The sequence below is a fragment of the Zingiber officinale genome, chromosome 2A (genome assembly GCF_018446385.1).
Source record: "Zingiber officinale cultivar Zhangliang chromosome 2A, Zo_v1.1, whole genome shotgun sequence".
In the NCBI taxonomy this organism is placed as follows: domain Eukaryota; kingdom Viridiplantae; phylum Streptophyta; class Magnoliopsida; order Zingiberales; family Zingiberaceae; genus Zingiber; species Zingiber officinale.
The window spans coordinates 121719249-121746881 of record NC_055988.1 but is presented as its reverse complement, the minus strand read 5'-3'; the positions used below and the strand labels follow the sequence as shown (position 1 = coordinate 121746881).

The following is a 27633-nucleotide window of genomic DNA, read 5'->3' as shown; positions in this document are numbered from 1 at the left end:
TCAACATCAAATCCAGATACAAGTGTTGATTTAGATGACTCTGAAGTCCGCATTCGTCCGATAGGGCAAAAGGCAGCGAAGAGGAAGGGCAAATCTAAAGCCAGAGAGGGCGACACAATGGAACATAACATCGACAAAGAATGACAAGATATTAAAGAATATCAAATGCAAAAAATGGCTCTGCGGGAAGCCGAGATCTTTCATAAGGATTATGAAATTCTTATGAAGGATACTAGTGAGATGACACCAGGATAACTTTATTTACATGAGAAAATGGTGGAAAAAATTAAACAGAGACATGACCTGATGTAGATGATTTTACGTTTATTTTTATATATTATTATAATGTATGTCTTTTCATTTGATGCAATGTAATATTTATGTTTTTTTTAAATTATTAATGTTATTTCATGTTAGCAAGTGGTAAATTTAAATTTTATAAAAATTTAATGGTGTATAATGTAAAATAGGAAGGATAAATGAGAATTATATATAATGAAAAGTGTGGGACCCATGAAGGAGTTGTTGAGAAGTTTTTTGATAGTGGAAAGAGGTGTGAGGTTTTTAACTTTTGATGTGGCGCAGACGTGGCAACGAAGGAGCTCACAGTGAGGTTTAACCACTGTGGATGCTCTAACTACGGAACCGTAGTTGCTACAATATACTAAACCCTAAACTCTAAGATGAGACGGGAGCATAGAGTTAAAAATAGATAGTATAATGAATATAGATATGTACATGTAAATAAACAACGACATATAGATGAGACAAGTCGACATTAAGAGAGTTGATCGTTGAAGACGGTGAAGGGCGGTGCGAGGGAGCTAGAAGGAGGAGGATTTAAAAATATTTGAGTTATTAAGAGAGAAAGGGGAGATAAATGATTTGAAATATTTAGATTTTTAAGAGAGAAAAACGAGACGAAAATAGACGAGGTTCATTATGAGGCGCTGTTATAATAAAAAATGAGCTATGATATGTTCAAAGAACAATTTCAATAAAATGTTTAAATTTATGATTTATCATTTTATTTTTCGTGAGTTCTATTATTTTATATATTTATTTTTAAATATTTTAGTGAGATTTTTTTTTTTTGCATATTATTTTTCATAAAAATTTAAGAAAAATAATGATGGAGCGGTGCTACACAGATAGTCGCGCATACGTGGACAGCGGTGGTCGCGTAGGATATCAATATAATTTAAATTTGATGCTGAGAATATTCGCGTAGAGAAACCGACGCCTTCCACGTGCTACCCATGAGAACGAAATCTCCGCTGGACCCATCTTTTCAAATGACGCCCCGCCTCCTCTCTCTTCGTTCCTCTTGGGTTCCTGACTCACTACCGTCCCGTGCTCTTCAAAACCCTAATCGACGGTGCACAACTTCCTCGTTTCGATCCGTTTCTGTTTCCTCCGTGGCTTCTTGGTCTCGACTTCCGTACCGAGGGCTCAATGATGGAGGTCACCGAGGAGCAGAGAAGGAGGGCTGAGGCGAACCGGCTGGCTGCCCTCGAGAAGAGGAAGCGTGCGGCGGAGCTAGCGGATTCCAGGCCCTGGAAGTTATCTAGGTGCCCCAGCATACCATGCCCCAAGCCGGTGGAACCTCGGGCCCCGCCGGTTTCCCCGTTCAGGGTCGTCCTCGAAATATGCTCTGCCGATGAGTTCTCCGCCGCCCCGGAGCCTATTCAGGGTTCTTCGTTCCCAGGGGAGGCTGAGTGCCTCCGGATCATTGAAAACTGCGTGTTATCGGTCTGCCCCATAAAAGTTTCCATTTTGCTTCTATTTTTTATGTTGTGTTTGTCTTGTTTCTTGTCTTACCCGAGATGTATGTATTAAATGGAATTTGATTGCGACTGTGACTATATAGCCAGACTCCATGTTTCCAACGAATTTCAAATTTCAATTGTTTGAAATGATTAAAATGCATGGATAAGAAATCAACTGCCAGAAAATTGGATAAGCTAAGTGCAACCTAATAATCTGTAGAGATTTAATAGGAGAATGTAAGAAGAAATCAATGGAAAGTTATGAGAGAAGGAAGGAAGGAGGAAAACCTGGCCAACAAATTAGTTAGTAATGAGCTAAGGACAATGTAAGAGGGGCCAACAGTCCTGCAAACCAGATTTAGGAAGATTGAGATATGTTGAAATTCTAATATATAGATGCAATGAGCTCTGAGTTGTCTTCATTTTGTCTAAGTTGTATTGTTGAAGTTGAATATGCTGAGATGGTGAAGCCAAGGAAAACAAATAGGCAAGCTTTCCAAGTCCAAACTTCTTCAACAAAACAAGACCAAATACTATGTAAGGAGAATTCACAATTATAAATGCCTATAAGTTCTCCAAGTCGAAATCCATTTTGACAAAAGTAAGAATAAATGCTCTGTGAGGAGAAAATTCATTCTTTTGCTGTCAAATGCCAAATTCACATCACAATTGTCCTTTATTTAAGCCTTTGATACTATAAACATAAAAGATACATCAATCACTTTTCTGCGGTTCTTGTTGAGAGTGCTCTCATTTGTGCATGCAGTACATCCCTGCATTGGTTATTCCATATGTAGTGTCTTTAGGAAAAAAAACATAAATTTAATTTAAAATTAAAATCCCATGAGAAATGGAGTTATTGAGAAACAAGAATTCACTTCTAATATGGCATTAGAACCTTTTTTTTCTTCTGTCAATTGTTTCCAAAATGTATATTCCTTTTGATGGTACTTATGTTTCTTTTTAGGTTGTTCCATTTCAACCAACGCTGAGCCAGAGTGGTCGCATGATTTCCGTCTTCAAGCTTTTAGATTATGATTTAGTGTCAAGATGCATAAAGAAGTTAGCAGTGGTTGAATTGCAAGAAATTCCTTACACTACACGTTTGGTTGTCAAGAAGTTCTCACAATCTGTAGGCATACGGTGGACACCTTGCATGGAGGGCCATCATTCTGAGGAACAGGTTGATGAGCTTCTTGTAAAACTGCCAAAGACCCTTAGAGATTCACTTCTTCCATTTCAACTTGAAGGAGTTCGGTTTGCACTTCAAAGGGGTGGGCGGTGTCTCATCGCAGATGAGATGGGACTAGGAAAGACCATACAGGTTGTTGCTTCAAGTTCTTATTCACTTAGCATGCAGTTACACTATTCAAGATGAAACTTTAGATATTAGGATAGCATGGCGTGTTGATGTCCATGAGGATGTTATGATCTCTGCATTCCAGAATCTATACTGTTTTTTGGTGTGACAGAGGAGTTAAAAATGTTGCCTGGTTAAGATCTATATGGTCAACACAGTTCGTTTTGAAACTGATAAATTATATTGAGTTTATGACAAGAAAAAAAAACAAGTATTGATTGTCACCCAGCTATATGGTTCACTTTTGTTCTTCATTGGACTCCTAAATCTGACTAGGGTGTTTGTCAGGGTTGATTCCTTAGTTGGACTCGGAACTAATATTTTGTTACATTTTCAGTCTTATGTTGAATATTCATCTCCATTATAGTTAATCTTGTTCCATTCATTTTCAATCTTTTCTTAGATTCTTACCATCTTAAGTTTGTGAAATTGCTTTAGATGTTGTAGTTTAATGCATTGAACTTTTAAATGGGTGATGCAATGAGCCATCTTCTGCTCATGATAATAACACTTGCTTTAGATGTCCTATTTTGATGCGCGTGGATTGAGCTTTTAAATAGGTGATGCAATGCCAAAATTTACCCCGAAATCAATTGTCTCATTAGACTTTGATCAAGTACAAAATCAATAAATTAGTGCCAATTTTTGTGGTTATCCATGTTGATGGCCTGCATGCTTATGCAAAATAAAATAAAATAAAAAATTTATACTGTAGGCTTCTTAAGAGAATAATTTGCATGTATCACGGATACCCCTTATGCGCAATATAGATTGCCTCTTACAGTGAAACTATTTTCTTTTGCATCTTCCTAGCTGACTGAAACTATTGTTACTCACAACTATCTGGTGTCTGGAGTTATTATGATCCTTGTGGTCTTTCATTTTTTTAATTCTTTGGCAGCCATGCGGCCCATGCCATATTTAGGTAGTATGATAATAATTCTGGCCCATCATATATTGTTTGCTTGTGTAATGAGCATGCGAGCTTCGTTACTGTTTTACTAGTTATGTCTGCCAAATGTCCTGATGGTGTCTCTGCGTTAGCATGTGTAGCAGGTTGATTGACACAAGTTGCATATGATGCACAATCCTTCAAACAGCATGCATTCTTCCTTGTCAAAGGAATTTTGAATTCTAATTGATTTTAATGAATAGACTTATGCTTTAGTTACAAGTGCTTCCTTAGAAGTGAAAGAAAATGGTTAAGAATCAAAACTGTGCCCTACATTTCTATATAATGACCTATATCTCAGTGTCTCACATCTATATGAGGATTCCAGCATGGTATAAACATGTCGATTTTTTTGGATGCTTTATCTCCAATTTACTGCCTTCCATATTTGATGACTAGGCATACTAGGGCATTGTGTTGGTTGATTTTAACTATGAAATTAAAGCATTAAAGCCGACCAAATCTTTATCTTCTGATTTGGTTAGGATTGTCTGATCCTGACTAAGATTGGGCCATACTATTCTTAAAATATCTCAGCTAACAAGTATCCGCTTGGTCTTAGTTTATTCCAGTCAAATAATCATGAAGAGGAATTTATGACTTATGAGAGGGGATGAGGTGTGGTGGAAAAGGAGAGAAATTAAATTCACTCGACAAGTTTAAGGAAAAAATATAACGTTGCTCTCTTTCAATCATTATTTTGATTTCTGTTTGAGTTTGTCTTATTTTAGTGTTTTGTGTGAGTTTATAGCTAGCTTAGCCCATTCAATGCTTCACTGGTCTTCTTTGACACTTTCTGATTATGTTTGGAAACAATACATGTCTTTCGTGAAATTCTAGATTATTTCAAGACATTCTTTGTCATTACCATCACATATTGTATGCAAGCATGATAGGCCTCAGTGGGTACATGTGACTATCTGACCCGTTTCCTTCCCTAAACACATGGTGGTACTATAAGTACATAATATAGATGTGAGCTTAGGTGAGTTGGGCTCGGATAGTGGATAACCAAATAAATTCAGTCTCTCTCTCACATAAACACACACAAAATGTCTATACTTGCATATTAGTATTCAGGTCAAGTTTTGGTGGGCGCGTGACTCATTTAGCCAGGTACCAATATCCATCTGATATTATAGGATTGGTATGGGTGTACCAATAGGTACTCATGATGGATATAAGATACATAGGGAGATTATGTATTTCATGAGGGTATGGGTGCTGGTATGGGTAATGTTTTTTTTCACAGGCACCTTATCTTATTTATTACCATTGTATGTGATACAAAAGTGAGTTATCATTTCTTTTATTCTCTCTCTTTTAAATAGATTCATATGTTTCTTGTATATGTTTCAGGCAATTGCTGTTGCATGCTGCTTCAATGATGAAGGCCCCATTCTAATTGTTTGTCCAGCTGTCTTGAGATTTTCTTGGGCTGAGGAGATAGAACATTGGCTTCCAACATTGCTGCCAAAGGATATACATCTCGGTACTTTCTAGAGGACAAATTCTATGAAGTTAGATGATCTTTCATCAATTAAATCAAGCAATTGTTTGCTAGGGTTTGGTTGCATTAAGTTTTACCTTTTGATTTTGTGTTGATAAACTGTATGAAATTGTTGAAACCTCCAGTTTAATGTCTCTCTTATTTTATGTTTAAAGTTATATATTGTTAATTACGGGAACTATATTTTTGCAAAGTTTTTTTTTGGTTCTTTATCTTTGCACATCAGCCCTAATTTGTTCAACTGATATAATTATGAAATTTAAACCATATCATCTTAGTGTGGTCTATTATCATGTTATTGTTGGATATTATTCATGTTATTTTTTGTTTTAGTAAATATTTGCATTTATTATTGTAAATATGCCTTTATCTTAGTTTTTAAGGTTATGTTATATCATTTTTTTTGTTACAACAATAAGTAATCCTTATCCCACTAGGTGGGGTCTGTTAGGATCCTTCGTACGGAGGCTAGAGAAGGGGTGTGAATAGCCGATCCCAAATCGTCGCGTTTCTACACAACGTGTTAGCGCAGCGGAAAATAAACACAGAAACGAAAGAGAAAGAAGACAAACCTCAAACAAACCGATGTAACGAGGTTCGGAGATAAACTCCTACTCCTCGGCGTGTCCGTAAGGTGGACGAAGCCTATCAATCCGTCGGTGGATGAGTCCCCGGAGAACCGGCTAATAAATGCTCCTTGTGGGTGGAGAAACCTCGCCACAATACTTGTAACAACAAGAAAGGAGTACAAGGAAAGCAAGAAGCAAATACAAACAACAATATGAATGCAACACTCGCTTGCCTCCTCTGTCGACCGGAGGCGATGAAGCAGCAACTTCACAACCCAACTGCAGCAGCTGATCGACGACTGGAAGCTCACGCGAAGCTTCGGAGGCGAGCTCAACAAAGCTCCATCATGTAACAAACGGTCTGCATAAGCTCCAAGTAGAAGCAAGAAATGGTCTGCACAAGCTTTATGTACATGCAAGAAATGGTTTGCACAAGATACACATGTGCCACCAACGTCAAATTACAAAGTAACAAGGACTGCTCAAGCCACACATTTGCCACCAACGTCAAATTATACAACAGTGAGGTTAATTGCTCCATTTGCTGCACAATCTACTCTAGCCACACATTTGCCACCAGAAGACCATCCCAAGTTGAGATTAACCACTTCAATTTCTACACGCCCACAAAACGATAAACATCGATTTGGATCTTACACAACATCCGGTCAACATCTCGAACCATACCCTCATAGTGACACTTGATACGGGCTTCCCACAGAACATCGATCATACTAGAAACTCCAAGATACCTCGCCTTCATTCTCTGGCTCGCACCTCTACATGTTGGTCATCAATCTGGTCACTCCTCGACTGCTAGAATTTTCCACCAAGTGTTCGGTCAATCCTTTGACCCACTTGGCTTTTCTCTTCGTCAAGTCCGGTCACTCCTCGATCTACTTGGACTTCCCAACACCGGATGTCCGATCACCCGATCCATCTGGATTTTCCTCGCCCGGCTTCACTCACGGGACTTTCACCTAGCTTCACACTAGGGTTTTACCGCTTCACTCACCAGATTTCGTCTGGCTTCACTCACGGGACTTTCACCTGCCTCTTGCCCGGCTTCACTCACCGGACTTCCACTTTCACCTAGCTTCACTCGCTAGGATTTTCACCGCTTCACTCACCGGACTTTCCACATCCGGTCCAGAGCAAGCTCACCGAGCCCTCTCGACCACGGTCAGGAGAACAGCTATCGAGCCCTCCGTCTTCCCAGCTTATACTTGGACTTCTCCGTGCCAGTCTCCATACTTGGACTTTCTCCGTGCGAGCTCCTGCTTGGACTTAGTCAGTCGACTCACCTCGGGTCAACCAGTCAACCTTGACCACGAGTTGCACCCACAATCCCAAGCTTGTATCCTTGTCAAACATCAAGATACAACTTTTGCATTCACGTCGAACATCGTCATAACTCGTCAAAACATAACTCGGTCAAGTCGACTCGAGTCAGTCAACCAGTCAACCTCGACTGAGGTTGCACCAACAATCTCCCCTTTTGATGTTTGTGAAACCCATAAACAAGTTAGGTTAACTTAGGTTTTCCAAACATTCTCCCATTCTCCCCTTGGGACATCTCTCCCCTTTTGACACATGAGGGAATCAGTCGAGTTTCTTACGAAAGTCCCATACCTTTTTCAAACCCTTAATTTCCCCTTGATACTAAACTCGACACTCAACTTAGTGACAATTCCTTATCACTAATCCTCAAAAGTCTTAAGTAAAACTCCCTAAAAGTCAACTCCCCTTGACAATTAGGTAAGACTCCCCTAAAGGTCAACTCCCCGACCATTGCACCAACAATGTCTTGAGAGTTTCAAACCTTTAGAAACCGAAACTCAACTCCCAAAACTGAAATTTCAGACACCTGCTGAAAACCCTGATCGGTCCCCGGACCGATCAGGAACCTCGATCGATTCCCAAATCGATCCTCGCTTTCTTAATTTAGGACCATCATCTTCGGACTCTATGTCCATGACTTAATCAGAGATTTCTGATTTTTCTCCCCGGGAGAAATTCAGAAATTCACAGAAAATTACAGAAAATTCAAAAAATCGTAAAATTTTGAGGATACATTCCTCATACCATATACTATCATGGAAAAATAGTTTTAGATGAAAATAACTTCCATTTTCAAATCTTGATACAAAGTTCAAAAACTTTTGAAATAATTCAAAGTTTAACTCATCTTTGTATCATTTTGCTCAATGATGAATGCTATCACTAGAAAAGCTTCATCAAGGTTTTTCAAATCAATTTTAAAATGATTTTAAACCCTTTAATTTAGGACCATAATCGTAGGACTATATGTACATGATTTGTACACAAGTTTTCCCTATGATCCTCCAATCTCTTGAATTAGGCTCATCTAGGTACAAGAACTATGTATCTTGATCCTAACTCATGATCCTAATATCTCACACACATCTAAAGTGTATCAAACACATCCAAGTTAATTTTGATGTGAGATATGGGTTTAGGTCATCTTAGGCTAAGTTCTCATGCATTTGCTAAACTACACTTTGATCTCAATATCAAAATGTGTTTTTATCCTTAAATCAATTTCATTGATCATTACTGCACAAGATGATGACATGGCATATAATGATTTCATAAGTAAAAACATGTGCCAATGTCATGATGTCATGGCATAAAGTGTGAAACTTAAATAAAGCATGACATTTAAACTAACCTAAGCATTATCATGACATTTTAAATGATCATAAAATAAATATAATGTCATGACATGGTATATGGCAAACAATATATGGCAAATAGCACATAAAGGTATAGAAAATACCTAAAACTAGCCTTAGTTGCCATTTTTGATAATTTTGATCATCTTGCCATAGGTTCTATATTCCTAAGTGTAATAGATCTAAGATCATATATCAAGGATGTTTAGATCACTATGTGCCAATTAAATTGACTCTAGACGACTCACCTTAGGAATATTTTTCAATTTCATTTTCAAGGCTTGATTGCACCTTGAAACTTCCTAAAGTGCCACCTTTTGCCATGATTAGGTTAACTACCTATTCAAGTAAGGTTGACACACCCTAACTCATCTAGCGTGATGAAATCACGCTCCTAGGAACCCAATACCTATTTGAGCTCATTGGGTTCACTAAATATTCACTAGGGATGACTTCCCTAGCAACCCTCCTAATGACCCTCTTAGGCTTTAAAGCCTTGATCATTTGGGACTCATCAAGATCAACTCTAGGGGTGACTCCCCTTGTGACCTTGGTGTTGTTCTTCCTAGCCCTAGGTTTTGTTCCATAATCGAATGGAACATTATGATAGGTGGGCTTGACCATTTGGGACTTAGGTTTGTGACCCAAACCTTTCTTGTCCTTGGGCTTTGAAATTTAACCCTTAGACCCTAGAGTTGACTTCTCTAAATTCTTTAGGGTCTTTTCTAGAGTGTTAAGTCTTGACCTCAAGACTTGATTTTCTTTCTCTAAAACCTCAAGTTTTAATTTATCATTCTTTCTTGAGGTGTTCCTAGGCATATGTCTAGTTGTCTTGGGGTTTCTACCTAGGTTCTCCTTAGCCTTAGATGAGTTAATCCTAGGGTTGACCTTCCTAGTATTGTTCTTATCTAGGCTAAGATGTTTAGCACCTAAGCACACATGTTGATTTCTATGATTATCATGCTTATCATTCTTGACAATCGCAATAAGACTACTAGCATGTATCTTATTAGAAGTGCAAGAATGAACCTTAGAGGATACCTTAGGGTTTGCCTTCGCTCCCCCTTTACACGTGCTTGGTCTTTTGTCCTTGTGAGATTGCCTCCCCCTTGGACATTGACTCCTATAGTGTCCCCGTTGCTTGCATTGGAAGCACACCACGTGTTCCTTGCCCTTGCGTTTTGGGACTCCGACTTCCTTGATCTTTGGCGCCGGTGGAGTCTTCTTAGTCTTCTTTGGACATTTACTCTTGTAATGTCCAAATTCCCTACACTCAAAACACATTATATGCAATTTACTTGAACTTAAAGTGTTTGAGTTACCTAGGGTTGAGGATGGATGGATGCTCTCTTCTTCATCCCTCCCGGAGGTAAAAGCTTCTTCTTCGTGCTCCGATCTTGAAGAAGAACTCACCTCCTCTTCTTCTTTAGATGCTGAGTAGCCCTCAACTTCTAATTCCTCACCTCCACGATGTGAGCTACTTGGCTCACTAGGCTCCTCTTCATGGCTTGAAGTGGGGTTCTCCTCATGGAGTTTGGCCAAGTTGTTCCACAACTCCTTGGCATTATTGTATCCTCCTATCTTACACAAAATATCATTAGATAAAGAAAATTCAATGATTTTTGTTACCTCATCATTGATGGTTGATTGGTGGATTTGCTCCTTGGTCCACTCCTTGTTCTCTAGGGTTTCTCCTTTCTTGTCCATCGGAGGCTTGAAACCTAATTGAACACAACTCCAATTTTCAAGGTTAGTCATAAGAAAATACCTCATTCTTACCTTCCAATACGCGAAGTCGCAGCACTCGTAGAAGGGTGGAAACGTGATGTCTTCTCCGAGTCGATCCATTCTCTAGCTTGTGCTCCTCCGGGTGTTAATCCGACGAAGAGCAACCTTGCTCTGATACCACTTGTTAGGATCCTTCGTACGGAGGCTAGAGAGGGTGTGAATAAGCCCCCATCGTGCGTTTACACAGCGTGTTAGCGGAAAATAAACACGAAGCGAAGGAAAGAAGACAAACCTCAAACAACCGATGTAACGAGGTTGGAGATAAACTCCTACTCCTCGGCGTGTCGTAAGGTGGACGACTATCAATCCGTCGGTGGATGAGTCCCGGAGGCTAATAAATGCTCCTTGTGGGTGGAGAAACCTCGCCTGATACTTGTAACAACAAGAAAGGAGTACAAGGAAAGCAAGAAGCAAATCTGAACAACAATATGAATGCGATACTGGCTTGTCTCCTCATCGTGGGAGGCGATGGGCGACAACCCAATGCGGTGATCGGCGGAAGCTCACGCGAAGCGGAGGCGAGCTCAAAGCTCGAACCTCGAGCAGGCGGAAGCTTGATCGAGGAAGAAGAAGTAGAAGAAGTAGGAGGCTCGCAGCAGCAGCCTTCCTTACTGCGAAGAAAGCGAAGAAACACGGAAGAAATATGGCTGCGTCGCGGCAGTAGCTGGATCGATGCGTGGACCGATCGGGCTCAATGTGGATCGATGCGGACCGATCCATTCCTAACCACTTGGTCTCGATCGGTCCATGGGCCGATCGAATCTCGATCGAGTCCCGTAGCGATCGGGCTTCTCTCCGAACTTCTGCGCCTCGATGGTTGTCGATCGGTCTCGGACGATCGGATAACTCTGATGAAACTCTGGATGGTTCTTGATCGGTGCGGTGGCCGTCGGCTATCGATGTATCGCTGGATCGGTCCCGGCCGATCCAAACTCCGACCCTAAACCTCGCTACACCAACATCCGGTCAACCTTGACTTGTTGGTTCATCATTCCTAGCGTCTGGTCACTCCTCGACCTGCTAGATTCTCCACCAAGTGTTCGGTCGATCCCTTTGACCCACTGGCCCTTTGCCAACGTGCGATTCTCCTCGATCTACTTGGACTTCCCAACACCGGATGTCCGATCACCCTTGATCCATCCGGATTTTCCCTCCGGCTTCACTCACGGGACTTTCACTAGCTTCACTTACTAGGGTTTTACCGCTTCACTCACGGGATTTCTCTCTTCTCACCGGGACTTCCTGGCTTCACTCACTGGACTTTCCAACTAGCTTCACTCACGGGACTTCCACTTTCACCTAGCTTCAGGATTTTCACCGGCTTCACTCACGGGACTTTCCACATCCGGTCCGAAGAACAAGCTAGAGCCCTCTCGACCCGTCAGGAGGCGAGCTATCGAGCCCTCTCCGTCTTCCCATGCTGAGCTTCCATACTTGGACTTCTCGTGCCAAGTCTCCATACTTGGACTTTCTCCGTGCCAAGCTCCCTGGACTTTCCGGTCAACTCACCTCGGGTCAACCAGGTCAACCTTGACCACGAGTTGCACCCACAATCTCCCAAGCTTGTATCCTTGTCAAACATCAAGATACAACTTTTCTGTTCACGTCAAACATCGTCATAACTCGTCAAACATCAAAACATAACTCGAGTCAAGTCAACTCGAGTCTGGTCAACCAGGTCAACCTTGACCTAAGGTTGCACCAACAGGGTCAACTATATGGATCCTTCTACGCCATTGAACTTTATCCCTTACTATTTCATCATCTATACTTTACTAAATTTTATCTTGTTTTATTGTTGCTGACTAAGTCTTTTTTGGTCTTCCTCGTTTACGTATTTGTTATAGTTTCACATCGCCTAACTAAAGTATTTATTGACTATCTAAGTACCTGTTCTGTACTATCTTAAACGCATTTTTTTCTCTCAATAGATGCAACTCTGACTTTCATTTTAATGCTCTTATTTCTGTCCATCCTCATATGTCCATACATTCACCTTAATATCCTCATCTTTGCGACTTTTATCTTTTGCCCATGCGCTCGAGTCATAGCCTAATATTCAGCGCTATATAACATAGCAGGTCTAATTACCGTTTTGTAAAAATTTCCTTTAAGTTTTAGAGGTATTTTACGATCACATAAAACACTCGACTTTCTTCTTTATTTCAACAATCCTGTTTATATTCTATGTAAGACAACTCCCTCAATCCATCCATCGTTTTTCAAAAATGATCGTAATTACTTAAAGGTCTCGTCATTTTTTATTTTAACAATTGTTTCATTACATTTAATATTGCTAAACTTAAATTCCATATATTCTGACTATACTCTATTAAGCCTAATACCTTTTTTTTTTGTTACAAATATAATCTTTTATGTTTTATAATTCATAGTCAATATACTAATGGTTATAATGTTTTTCTATATTCATTGAGGTGTATTGTTCTACTATAAAAGAGTTTCTGGATGGAGTTGATAATTAACTGATCATACCTCCCAGTTCTATTACCCCTTGCACACTTGAAATAACTAATAAAACACTCCGTGTTCTGTTTCCATGCAAGAGGCTCTTTTCTTCTCTAGGATGATGCTTTAATTACTAGTCTTCTCTGCAAAACTAGTGATCCTTCTGTCAGTATTTTCTGGTTATTTGAATTCCTCCAATTTGAGTCTGATGTTGGCATTCAACAGATCGTTCATTCTTTATTTATCTTACACATCTCTATCATTAGTGTGTTCATTAATGTGCTGCGGATTTGTACTTTCACTGTTCTTGTTGAGCTGATGGATCTTCTGAAACCATAAATTATTGAATTGTTATTCTTGAGTCTCCTTTTTAAATTTATTTTATATGTCTAGCTATTAACTGGGATGTTTGCCCAATAGAAAAGTTACTTTTTGCTAAATTTTGGGTTACTTATTTTGACTTCCACAGCTCTCATACTTTTCTGATTGACTGAGTTTAATGTTAGGGCAAAGAACATCATATGTACAATATGACGATCCTACTTGACTTTGACCAGATATTTATCCGTCTGTTAAATCTGCTTTTGTTGCAAGTTCTTAATGGTGGAGGAAGCTATTTAGTTTAGTTGCATTATTAGCAGCTCTGCTTCTGAATCAGATTCCATGGTCTTCCAGACAGTAGAATTACTCTCTAAATTGTGACACTGCCTTGTGCACTCTGAGTACTTAGAGTTACAATGTTGCTGAATTACATGTTCTCTTTGATTGACATAGTCTATGTCTACAACATGAACCTTCTTTATCTGTGTCACTTAAGTCATGAATTTTGATGACGTTTTGACTTCTTCCGGTACTAGGTTTGAAATTCAAAATAAAGTCTGAGCTGTAGGATCGAAATAAAGTCCGAGTTGTAGGATTGAAAGAGTCGAGAGAGGGGGAGGGGGTGAATCTCGTTCTTTTAGAACCTTTTCTTTTTTGTTTCGTCTTTTCGTAAAACCGAATCAAAGTAGCAGTTGAATAATGTAAAGCGAATAAGAACAGAGTTTAATTTTACTTGGTTCGTAGTCCAATGACTACTATTCCAAGGTCCATGATCTTTGATCGCTTCAATTGGCAATCTACTATAGCTCTTCTCTCTGAAACCTTTTGTAGAAGAAGCAAACTCGTACAATGTAAGAGGAGGATAGTAACAACACTACTAAATCCTTTAAATAAATTCAAGTAAAAACAAATATACCGACAACAAGAAATAGAAGATGAAGTGTCGTTGTTGGAAAGCCTCTCGGCGTCAGAGCAGCAAGACTTGTACAAACAGAGCAGCAGGAGAAAAATGATTCAAACAGAGAATTGATGATTTGCCTCGAACCTCGAGGTTTTCTTTTATAGGCTTCGTTCGATCGACTAAAAGACCGTTCGATCGACGGATTCGTAACCTTTTATCTGTATCGCCGCACCCTTCCTTGTTTGCTCTGATATGATCTCATTGATTCCGTAAATCATGTTGTTCGGTCGATTGAAAATTTTTATCCGTCGACGGAACCAGAGTTTCCTTTCCCGTGCGATTTTATCAAATCTTCTTCAATTACCATGTTTTATCAGTCGTCGACTGATAATTCTTATCAGTCGACGGAACCTCTTTTTCACATTTGTCGGACTTCGATCTTATCCTTTCAAGCTATCCGGATAGGTCGATAGAACCTTATGTTTAGTCGACCGAACCCTCGGTCAACCCAAACTTGTTTTCTCTAAAACAGAGTTAGCACAATTAGAATAATAATAGTAGTTTGCAAAACAAAGTTGGATAATAGTATGTATGAGTAATATAGATAGTTAGACTGTTTTGATCTCGACTTAGAAACCTCCGTTGGTTTCTTTAGTCGGAACATCGCCTAAGGTTTGTTTTGACGGTGACACGATCTCACCACACTACTTAGCTTACTTAAACTTACCCGCCAAACATCTGGTTTTCCAGACTTGTTTGTGTAAGTACCCGGATTGGTTTTGACATGATCAACCGGGTTATGTTAGACTTTGTGTTTTTTTATGCCTTGTATTATTTAAGTGTGTAGGGACTTAGGAACACAACAAGTAAAGCGGAAGACGCACCTAACGAGAAGGATGACACAGGAAGCGAGTCGATGGGCTCGATACATCCGAGGGTTGAGGAGCTGCGGAAGAGTACACTGGCGGACGAGAAGGATGCGCGCGGCGCTTTCGAGGGACGAAAAGCAGGGAGGAAGCCTGCTCGAGGAGAAGATCGAAGTTGGGTTCAGATGAGCTTAACTCCGAATGACTGGAGTATCATCCACATAAAGGAAGTAAGAAAAAGTCAACCTAATGTTGACTTTTGGAGTCATCAAGACCTGAGGCGCCTCAGCTGTGTGGAGGTGCCTCGGATGGACCACGCAAAGGCGATTTGAGCATAGGCGCGAAAGCGCCTTGAGCACAGGCGCAAAGGCGCCTTCGGTCCCGGCGTGAAGGCGCCTCCTATCGAGCAGAGTCGTTGGCCGACCGTTGTACTTCGAATAAAGTTTTATCCATACCGGGAGCGGCCTAGATTCCTTTAGTGGCACCTCCGAGCCACGTCAACCAATGGTAACATTCTCCTAGGAGATTATAAAAAATCCCTTGGAGGTAGGAATTAAATAACAACTCTTGTATTCATTTTTAATTAATTCCCGAGTGTTCAAAGTCAAGAGGCTACTCCGCCTTCACGAAGGAGTCTTTTTAGTAGAGTTTTTCAACTGTCTTGGATTAATAATCACCTAGGTTGTAACCAAGTAAATTTCTGAGTCTTCTTACTTTTTAAGTTATTGCTATTATATTAATTGTTTATTTTAATTAATATTGTGTCCTTGCTCTGCATAAAAAGCAAGAGAAATTTTTAAACTTCTTTTCAGATTCACCCCTTCTAGCCGACCTACTTGGACCAACAGTTTGGATTTCATTTACTCTGATCGTCTTGATTCACTAAGGCTTTTCCTGCAACGCTAAATTAGCATATTAGCAATAATAGTAATGCAAAATAGTATTAGTAAAACTATACTTAGGTTTACTAAAATCCATTGGTTCGGTCGACTGGAAACCTTTCGGTCACACTTGCTTAGAGTTCATTCGTCCAAGACTCATTACCTAGAGTTACCTCCTCTAGGGTTTTCCCTTAGAGTTCATTTCTCCAAGACTTCTCATTACTTGGGGTTCTCCTTATGGATTTCCCTTGTTTAGAGTTCACTCTTCCAGGACTTCTCATTACCAAGGGTTACCTCCCTTTAGTGTTTTCTTATTGCCAAGCATCTAGTCACCCTTGACTTGTTTGGATTTTCTAGTCACTTGGTAGACTACTCACTCTTACTAGTCATCTAGTCACTTTCGCTTGCCTAGACTAGTCACTCGATAGACTTCTCACCCTTTGCCTAACCTCCTAACCTCCTAACCTCCTGTTAGGACTTTCTCTTGCTTAGCAGTTAGCCCTAGCTAGGACTAGTCACTCAGAAGATTTCTCACCCTTGCTAGTCATCCGGTCAATCTTGATCGTACTAGACTTTGTTAAACATATTGTCAAACAAACATCAAAATCTTGGAGGTCGATTGCACCAACATGAGCTAGTTACCTTGCACTAGATAGGAAGTTATTTTTCCATGATACTTCATTTGAGGATGGGTTTGGGCATGATAACCTGACGGATAATCAAATGCTCTAAAAGTGTGATCAATTTCGTATATGCTTTGATATTGATTATCTTTCATCTTGTCTTGTTTTGGGCAGACAAAATTTATCTTCTTATTATGCTTGTGAACATTTTGAGATGCTTATTTGTTTATTTTTTTTCCCAGTATTTGGTCATCAAGATAATCTTGATTATTTGGAAAGACATCCAAAGGTGGTGGTTATATCATATACGATGTTGAGTCGGCTGCGTAAGGCTATGTTAGAAAGAAACTGGTCAGTTATAATTGTTGATGAATCACATAATATACGCTGCACCAAGAAACAATTTGAGTCAGAAGAGGTATGCTCTTTTGAATCAACTCGGCTGTCCTTTCTTTTCCGTCTTAACTCTTAATTAATATTTCCTTAGTTCTGAAGATCTGCCATAGAGTAACTTAGATTCTTAATATGGAAGGTCACAAATAAAAGTTTTATCTATATGCTCTTCAGTGTTAATTAAACAAAAAGGTTGTGGTTACAATGTGTTATCTATTTTGGGTTTTACATTCTTGATGCATATTTTTTCTATTTTTTATTCATCTTGGATCAGCATTTATTAATGTGTCATATTACTAGTTACTAATATCTGTACTGTGTAAGATTTACACCCTGCTTTGGTGGAGATTTGGTTCACATTATTACTTTAAATTTGCTTTCTTTTCTGTTACAACAGACAAAATCTGTGCTTGAATTGGCAAGAAAGACCAAGCGAATTATTCTACTTTCAGGGACACCTTCTTTGTCAAGGTTATATCTGAGTAAAGATTGAGCTTTTTTTTTTTTATCATGGTCTTAATTAAATCATAATTGTCTTTTGATTGCTAATCTTCCAAGTGGAGTTATATAACTCGTTGACCTATTAATTTTTAATATTGTATGGGACAAACTTAAGATACTTATTGTTCAAAACCCTTTTCTTTTCTCACTACTGAGAAATTTCCAAATATCAATAGTCAGTGGATTTTGTTCAAAAGAATATGAAAAAGAAATTCAAATGAGAAAATTGGTGAATTTATTAGGACATGTTTTTGTATGAGAATCTTTGTAGGCACTTAAGAGGGTTAAATAAAAGAAAATTTACTATGAAGAAAGACTCAGGGAGAGGTAAGTGACTTAGGAAAAGAAAAGATAGTGAAGAACAGTTCAAACTGTTTTCATTTGTTCATTCTGATTCTAGAGGGTTTAAGTTCCTCTAGGGATATCAGTAGGATAGTTCAGATACAAATTATTATAACTTTTTTCTAGATTCATGTGGGTTTTGATCAAAAGGAATAATTATTAAAGGATGTATGTATGGTCGTGGAAGGGATTGATAACCAAGGGTGGAATCATGGCTTTATAAAGTGGTCACGTGGGCCTTTTATGTTTCAAGGTTTCAAAAAACTTATGTAGGTAGCATGCAATTGACTCACCATATAACTCATATGTATGCCAGGGCATATATGGTTGATATTGATTTTTTAAAATGTATTTATATAGATAAAAATGACCAACATACATAGAATAAAGTATATTTGTATGACATCCAATTCATACTTTCTATGTAGAAAAATTGTGCATGCAATCCGAAACACAAGAAACATAAAAAACTATATTAATTAATACTAAATAAATCTCTCTCTCACATACATCCACACACAATGATAATCCCAATTAACCTCATTGACTATCCGGGGGTGACCGGCCCGACCCCATGGAAGTTTCCTATCGGCCATCAGGGTAAATCGGGAGGTGTACACGGCGGCCAATCCAGAAGCCTAGCATCCCTTTGGTTGCGCCCCCCATTTGGAGGAAAAAATTCTATAAATATGCCGTAGCTGGGTTCGAACAGTGGGTGCCTGAGTGATAACGTAGATGTCCTACCATGACACCATAGTCATAGGGAATTTTTCCTCCAAATGGGGGGGGGGGGGGGGGGGGGGGGGGGGCAATTAAAGGATACCGGGCTTCTAAGTTAGCCGCCGTGTACACTTCCCGATTTACCTTGGTGGTTGGTGGGAAACTTCCTTGAGGTCGGCCCGGTCACCCCAGGGATAGTCAATGAGGCTAACTAGGATTATTATTTTTTTTTTTCACACACACATATATATATGGAAAATATGCGGATAATTAATATCTAAAGTGTTTATCGTTTGCAAAATCTGCTTCTCACTCACACAAGACAGTAGCTATCAAATAGAGCAACACAAGATTTTAACTCAATTTGAGTTTGTCTAAATTGGCTTAAATGAACAAATAAGGTTCTTTAACTTCAAGTGCTGATCACATGCCATATCTGGGTTATATGTGGTTCCTTTTAAAATCCTCCTTTGTAGCCCTATATCTGATCCAAGCAGGAATTTTTAAAATATGCCAATGTATTTGTGACTCTCTTATGTACTTGAAAAAAAAAGTCCTATTTGATTCATTTGAAACAATTGACAGAACCAAATTAACTTCAAATCTTAAGCTGCCCTATTTGGTAATAATTCAGAAGTGAAATTGTTGTTACATGTAATTGAAAGCTTTAGGTACCTTTAATTGATGTTTTATATAGGATATAAGCAAAATGATTGAAATGAAGGAGGTTGAAATGAGGAGGGCGTCAGGTGTTTTTGTGATCTTAAGATACCTTTAAAGCTTACTGAGAAGTTTTACAAAACAACAATTAAACCTTCTATATTATATGGAGTTGAATGTTGGATTATGAAGCGAGTACACGAGCAAAAGATGAGAGTTGCATAAATGAGGACGCTAAGGTGGATGTGCAGACATATGAGAATGGACAAGATAAGGAATGAGAACATCAATGAGAAAGTTGGGGTTGTGCCTAATGAGGAAAAACCCCGAGATACATATTTAAGATGGAATGAATATGTATTTAGCTGACTAATAAATATCCCACGATGTGAAAACATGCCAAATACAAACATTAATCGAGGAAGAAAAAGGCCAAAGAAGACTTAGCTAGTAACAATAAAATAAGATAAAATTCATTTAATTATATTAGGTGATCGAGCCCAATGATATAGGAGGATCAATATAGTTGACCCCACTTAGTGGAATAAAGACTTGGTCATTATTGTTATGGTAGAAGTGAAATTGTCATGAGGTTTCTCATTCATATATGTTGTTATCTATCAATCATTTGTGGCTACACAACTTGGATAAATAGGAGTAGGAGTGGTAGGATAATTTCCTAAAAGTTTAGGACATCTTGAAAATATTCAAGAATATTTTTTTTAATCTTCATCTTTTTAATATATATTTAGTTACTTGAGTTGGTTGAAATCTTTCCAAACACTAAGTGTAACTTCTTATAGTATAAAGGAGTAGCTAATTCCTGGTAACTTCTGATGCAAGTTTCTCCTAGATTCTTGTGCTAGATACATGTAATAGGATGTTATATTTACTCATGATTTTTTATTCATGCCTTTGCAAGCAATGTCTATTGCAAACCACAAGAATTTGCTTTGGTACCTTACTTTTTTCCTTCTATTCTGTATTGGAAACTATGTTGGTAAACTACTTTGCATTGATCTGTTTTTTTTTCTATCTTTTCTGTCCAATCTTTCTTACTCTTGGTTTTTGCTAGGTGATCATAGACCCTACGACATTTACCATCAGATTAATATGTTATGGTACACAATCTTTTTGATAGTGTTTCTGCCTTATTCTGTCTTTTTCCGTTGCACAAAGCAACCATATGTTTTTGGAAGGTGTTATTTTATATTTGTTGTAATTTGTTTCTCTTATTATTGAGGTTCAGGCCTGGGTTGCTTGGTAAGGATAAATATGAGTTTGCAAAGAACTATTGTTCTGTCAAACTTGTTCAAGGCTCTCAAGGGACCTTTTTTAAGGTACCTCACATATTTACTGCTGTCATATCTGTAATTCTGTGTTTTCTTGAAACTTATGGTTATCTAAATTGTAAATGTTAGTAGTATGGGCGTTCTAAGTATGTGTCAATGTGTAAGTAAAAGATCTAATCTCAAAAAGTTATTGTTAAATTTACTCTAATGAACAATAAGCAGATCTTTTCACTAACTTGTGGAGAAGTACTAGTATGATTATGTCAAACAAGTTTGGACAAGATTCCCTTGTAGTCATTACCATGAGTCAGTGCAAAATTATTGCATTATTCAGAACTATTTTGTAGCTGCTAAATTTACTATCCTTTAAACTTTTCTATCCTGAACCTTTACAGTGGTTCTATTTGAAATTTTTTAATGAAGACTCCAGACTGTATGTTTTCATGTTTTGGTGATTATGATATTATTCCGCACAAAAAATTCGTACAGGACTTCTCAAAGGGCATCAGATTGGGGGAGCTTAATATATTGCTCAGGCAGACTGTTATGGTTTGTTCTTGACCAATCTATTTTATGTGGTCATCTTATAATCTACATTAGATGCTTCTTGTCTGGATAATAATAGTAAACAACATCATCAGCTGATGCATATAACTTCACATAATATTCTGAGGTTGTAAATTATGGTGCCTGCATTTATTCTCCTGCTTCAATTTTTTGCAGAAACTTGTTAAGATTAAGGCTCCTGTTGATTTAAGTGTAGCAGGCAACATTGCATCACTTAAAACACATAATTGAGGGTGTAATGACATTGCATCACTTGGTTGAAGCACAAGTCCTAACCACTGAATTTCTAGTGGGGGACAAACCATTGCTTGAAATGACATTTCACACGTTGGTTGAAGCAAAATAAGTTCTGAGTCACAATTTGTTAGATGATGTGGATGTCTTTACTTCAAGTGTTTCATGACTATATTAACACATTGAAGTTAGAACTAGGTTCAAATTTTCCATTTTTTCAGAATTTATTTTTAGCATTTATAACTTGTCTTTCACTTTGAGTCTTCATACAACAAGTATTTCACTTTGGGTCCACGTATCATTTAGCTATATCATTAGGTTAACTCGAGGGACTAGCCTAAATCGCATGCGCTAATATAAGTGTTGCTATTAAGATAACAATTTATAGTATAAGAGAGAGATAGAAGTATCAACATAAATATCAACATACAACATGGAGGTTAAAACACTTTAAAAGAAATGTATTAAATGAGGAGTAATTGAGGGTATAAATATCATGGATTGAAATACCGTTCCGTGCTGCCCGACATGGACAATTTTTACTGTTCCGCTGGGGAACCGAAACCGGTACTCTACATGTTGCCGTTTCACATGTTGCCGTTTCGAGCGCGTGTGAATAGCAGGTGTCTCGAATGAGTCGTCGGACGCCTTCGGTGCCGCCGGAGGCGTTGTGGGGTGTCTGAAGTGTGGCAAGTGCCGGAGGCATTGTGATGTGACGCTTCTGGTGGAGCTGGAAGCGTCTAGTGATGCCTCTGGCGCCGCTGGATGCCTCCGGCGCCACCGGAGAGGTGCGGGGTGTCGGAGGTGTCTCGGGCGCACATTACGGGCGCGCGGTCCCGGGTGTGTGTCACTTGTAATTTAAATAATTCAAATATTTCCTTAAGTATGATATTTTGAAGAGACTTTCATAAACTTTAATTAAATTATCTCAATAAAATATAAAATTATATTTAAAATTTTAAAAAATTAATAAATTTTATTAAATGATAATCTGAAATTGTTTTTATTGTTTTATATTTTATTTTAAAATTTTAAAAAATTCTAAATTTTTTTATAAAAATTCTAATAAATTAAATTTATATTCTAATATTTTTTTTTACTATTTTAATATTTAATTGATATTTTCATATATTTTAATCATTTTAAATATATATTATTTAAATAAATAAATAAATAATTATATAATTATTATATATAGAATAGTATCTTTGTATTAATTTATATAATTATGATTATTTAATCTGAGCATTGAAGAACTATAGAGATTACTTAAGCTAAATGTTACCAGAACCAATATTTCTCCTTTTAGTATTAGCAAAATAACATGTTATGATGTATTAATTTTAATTTGAATTATTGATAGATCATTTTTTTTACAGAAACTATATTTAATTGTTTTTCTAACAATATTAAGTTGTTTAATAATAGAGAACTTATATAAATTCAATATATAACTTATTTTTACATTATACACAATAAATATATTTATCTAATGATTACTATATATAAATAAAAAAAATACCAAAACCGTATCAGCACGACATGATATGATACCGAAACTGTATTGTTCCGGTCTGGGACTAAAACCTCGGCACGGGTCGAAATTTTAAACCTTAATAAATATTATCTTTTGAAAATAACCCCTTTGTCATTCCCCACAAGATCACCCACATAATAATATAACAAGAAAAGAATTACATTTATTTAACCACTAATAGTCTAGTTCTTTTAGAACCTATTTTGCTATTTTGTTAGTTTAGTGTCGTGTTAATCTCCTTGTGAAAATAGTTATAGAACATGTATAATTTTTTTGCACTTCTAACTCATACAAATGGAATTATAAAAGCAAGTTCAAGAATAGATTGTCACTTCAAATATACATCAAATAAGATCTAAGGATCTTTAAGTCAATGTGCTCCCCTTGAGTGAGTTTACATATACAAGTATAATAACTTAGAGAGACTTAAAATAGAATTAAATACTATAATAACATATAATGTGGGAATTAATTAAAACTCAAAACCAATAGATCCAATCTTGATCCAATTACCACAAAATAATCCAAATTAAAAATCCAATTCTCACTACAAATAGACAATCATTAATTTTCTTTCCTAAATAAGATATACTTACATAAATACTCAAATAGATCCAAATAAGACCAAATTTTTTTATTACAACTCCCTTGACCAAGGATGCAACTAAAAAATACTATCGTGGGAGTCGAATGTTGACAAAGGCCTGACATCTTGCCTTGTCCTTTTTGGTCTACTATGTGTGGAGTGCAAGAAATAGTAGTTTCTTTGATGAGGGACAATCTGGAAACAGCCTCTTGTAAAAAGTTGGGTAAGGCTGCGTACAAATGGATCCTTTCTCGGGATCCCGCATGGCGGGAGCTTCGTGCACCGGGCTGCCCTTTTTTTTTTTTTTTGACGAGGGACAATGAGATCTTGAGAAGATTTTCAGGAATGTGCAAATTCATGTATTCCGGTCCTTAGGAGTGTCTTCTAATCAAACATCAATCATGAGCTGCTACTAAAATCCGCTTATTGTATGCTTTGTCAGTGCTATATAAAAATTTTACTTTTCTAAAAAAGGGATGCAACTAAAAAAGGGTACAATGATGAATGAAGTCGGAGTACTCTAAACTGACCACAACCAAAAGAAGGTTAAATTATTCAAATTTTTATGACCAAATAAAATCATAAAACAAGAAATGCCAAACCCCTTGCCTAGGCTCAATTAATTCCCATTAATCTTCAATCACAAATTCCAAACAAATTGATATGTGCTCAACACCAATCTAAACCAAAAGGGAGATACAATGGGATTTAAATCAAACAAATCAACTAAAAGAGCTCACAGGAGGTTGATCATTGTTAAATGCCCATAACTAACATAATCACTATTAGAGAAGATGACTCACAATGGAGTGGGGAAGAGCTAGAGAGGAAGGTGGCACTATTGCTTGTTAGAGAAAACTGACCATGTGATTGATGGGGTCATGTCATTCTGCTTGGATAGGGACCATCAGAGTGAAGGAAATGAAAGAGGGAGATGAAGGAAATGAATGAGGGAGAAGAAGGATTAGGAAAGGGGAAACACCTATGATAGGATTTTGCCTTATTAAAGGAGAAGAAGGTAACCACTTGTTATTTCGTCTGGACATCAGCAGCAGTGGGAGATTGAGTATAATTGTGAGGGCAAGACGAAGAGATTGAGGGAGAGAGAAAGGTTGCTGGAGAAGAGGGGAGATGCTTGCAGGTGGCTCTAGTTGGCATCATGTGCTCACGAAGCAGGGTTGGGGCGGCAAAGCATGCACGTGGTGAGGGAGGGGTTCGGTGGCAATGTTGCATGAAGAGGAAGAGAGGAGAAGGATTGAGAGAGGAGATTATGTAGAGAGAGGGAGGGTTGTGAATAATCCTTACCTCTCAACTCCACTAACCCAGTCAATACGAACAAACAACTAGAGTATCCCAAGTATAAACTTGGTTTAGCTCTAAACTGGCTGAAATGAGTCCAAATGAAGCTTGAGTTTTAATCCACTCGACCTTAAATCACCAAGTTTACTTAATGAACACCTCCTAAACCCACTTTGACTTGTCTCCAAAAGCCAAAATATTAGTTTACCTGAGCTTAATTAGACATCTAATTTTTTTAGTAATAATTTAAGATGTAAAAATTTAATAAGAAAAAATTCAGTACATAACAAACTATTGTAGTTTTCCACTTTCTTAAATCTTAACATAGAACACTCGAACTTGTTTTCACTAATCATAACTTGTAGTTTCTGAAGTATTTTTCTCATGTTATTTAGGTGAGACGTTTGAAGGAACATGTATTGTCTCAATTGCCTCCTAAACGTCGCCAAATTATATGGATGGTGCTGAAGGCAGCTGATACTCTTTTAGCAAAAGCAACATGTAGGACTAGTGGCACAATTTCCATGGATGGAGAACTAAGAGAGGAATCTTCTAAAGACTGTTGCTTGGATGATGATACATATGATGGAGATCAGAAATCAGAGAAACATTATCCGTGTTCAGGTAAACTATTATACTCATTAATTTCTTTGCTTTTGCTTGTATCTCTCTTTTAACCACCATCTAACTGCATGCTTAAATATTTGAAGTTTGATAAATTTGGCTTGTTAGCACTCAGCATCAATACTCTTTATATGAAGATTGTTTGTTAATGATATTAGATGATGATTAAGATCCTAATTTGCTGTTAGCATGCATTTTTTCTTTCTTGGAAGTTTTGGTCTCATGAATTAATTTGTATGTTGCTATTAGTATATCATTTCTTCTTTTTCTTTTAGGTAGTCAGTGCAAAAAAAGTCAAAAACACCTTTCCCGTCAAGTAATTGGCATTGCAAAGTTATCTGGGTTTCGTGAGTGGTTCTCCAACCATTTCACTTTTGGAGAATCAGAAGATGTGGATAATTTGGAGACGGAACGACGCTCTCAGAAAACTATAATATTTGCTCATCATTTAATGGTTCTAGATGGAATACAGGTGAGTTTTCTTTATTCTTAATTCACTCTTTTACTTGAGCAACTGTTTGGAGGAATGGTTAATCTACCTCCGAGGCAAAGCAACGACTTGGATTCAGACACTCTGATGAATACTTGTGCAATTATTTTCTCTGCATCCATGATCCATCAAACATTATAGTCAAACTATGATTGCCATATGTAAATATCATAGGAAACATGATATGCATTTTTATGAATAATTAATGAAAGTTTGTATGTTTCTGCATGTTTATACTCTTCAAGAATTTGGAAGAAACTGTGTTTGATAGGCGATTATTTCTTCTGAAGAATTAAAATTTGTGATGTTAATATATTGCTCCCTTCTGTTGTTTGTGAATGTGACCTTTCCTTATTTAAAAACTGGGCGTTCTTTAGTGTTTGCATTTGTATTGTCCTTTTACTTGCTTTTTAAAAGAATATCTATCCTTGTATCCCATTGGTGGATAATAAATAGTACAGGTCCCATAGGACGACTATTTTTTGACAAATTTCAGTCTGGCCAAGCGTCAATATCTGATCTGGTAATCAGCTCAGGGTATTTTTAATCATGTTTTTTTTTTCTTCAGTCACATGTTTCTTTAATAATCTTGTCACTTAATGAGATTTTGTTTCTTGTTTTAGTTCAGTCTTCTTTTCTATTTGTACAAATCATGATATTTATCTCTATAGTCTTCTTGATTGTATATCCTTTTCAAATTTTCATTTCCTTTCTATATAAGCACGTAATGTTGTTTAAATACAATTACCCTTCATATTGAATGCTATTTACTGTATATTTCTTTACTATATCTTAGGCATTTATATCTGAGAAAGGCATTAAATTTGTTCGTCTTGATGGCAACACACTCGGTAGAGAGAGGAAACATGCTATTGATACTTTTTGTTTCTCAGACGAGGTATGTTTCTATTCGAATCTCGATTGTTTTGGCACTTGAGTGTGATTTGGTAAAATGCTGTTTGTATTTTTTATTTTTTGACAGTGATTTTATATGCCATTAGGTTTTGCAATTTTTATCTTGCAATGTGGCACAAACAAATGATTTACAATAGATGGTCCAATTAGGACAAATACTTGTATATTTGTTCCTGTCATGGTACACTATGTATTTTTTGCTTTTAGATTTTATTGTTCTTATCTTTTTTTATTATTATTTTTTATTTAACTGATCTCATCTAGTGGGATAATGCTGGGTTGTTGTTATTGTTGTTTTTTTAATTTCTAACGGCTATATGTTTATTATTTCTACTTGTTTGCTGTGTGAATATTAGGTTATGATTGCAATAATTGGAATAACTGTTGGGAGCTGTGGATTAAATCTTTCATCAGCTCAAAATGTCATCTTCTTAGAGCTGCCGGAAACTTCAGCAGAAATGATACAGGCTAGTTTAGTTTTTTAACAGTGGCAATCTGGTGTTTGTCTTATATTATAATTCATTTGTTTTTTTGCTTTGAAAAAGACGTTATTTTTTACTGTATTATGCATTTTATATATTCTCTTTTTTCCTCAACTTGATTAAAAATTGAGTATTTAATGCCTGTATCACTTCCGAATTAGTGAAAATTTAATGTGACACAAGTGGCTAGGGTTGTAAATGAGCCGAGCCGAGCCGAGCTTCGGGGTGTTCAAGCTTGTTTGATAAGGTAACCAAGCTGAGCTGAGCCGACCTTAAAATGAACCAAGCT

The 27633-nt window shown here is 37.4% G+C and overlaps 1 protein-coding gene across 3 annotated transcripts in view; it reads left to right on the top strand.

Annotated features, from left to right (window-relative positions):
- The first annotated feature begins 1313 nt into the window (after positions 1–1313).
- LOC122042134 (DNA annealing helicase and endonuclease ZRANB3-like) overlaps positions 1314–27633 on the top strand; it is a 37788-nt gene continuing 11468 nt past the window's right edge. For all 3 annotated transcript variants that reach the window (XM_042602088.1, XM_042602087.1, XM_042602089.1), the window contains exons 1-12: positions 1314–1752; positions 2737–3093; positions 5441–5573; positions 16945–17120; positions 17493–17566; positions 20404–20439; positions 20568–20658; positions 21100–21159; positions 25229–25457; positions 25733–25929; positions 26744–26845; positions 27219–27329. In XM_042602088.1, coding sequence (XP_042458022.1) covers positions 1456–1752; positions 2737–3093; positions 5441–5573; positions 16945–17120; positions 17493–17566; positions 20404–20439; positions 20568–20658; positions 21100–21159; positions 25229–25457; positions 25733–25929; positions 26744–26845; positions 27219–27329 — 1863 coding nt within the window. In that variant the 5' untranslated portion in view covers positions 1314–1455. The remainder of the gene's footprint in view (positions 1753–2736; positions 3094–5440; positions 5574–16944; positions 17121–17492; positions 17567–20403; positions 20440–20567; positions 20659–21099; positions 21160–25228; positions 25458–25732; positions 25930–26743; positions 26846–27218; positions 27330–27633) is intronic.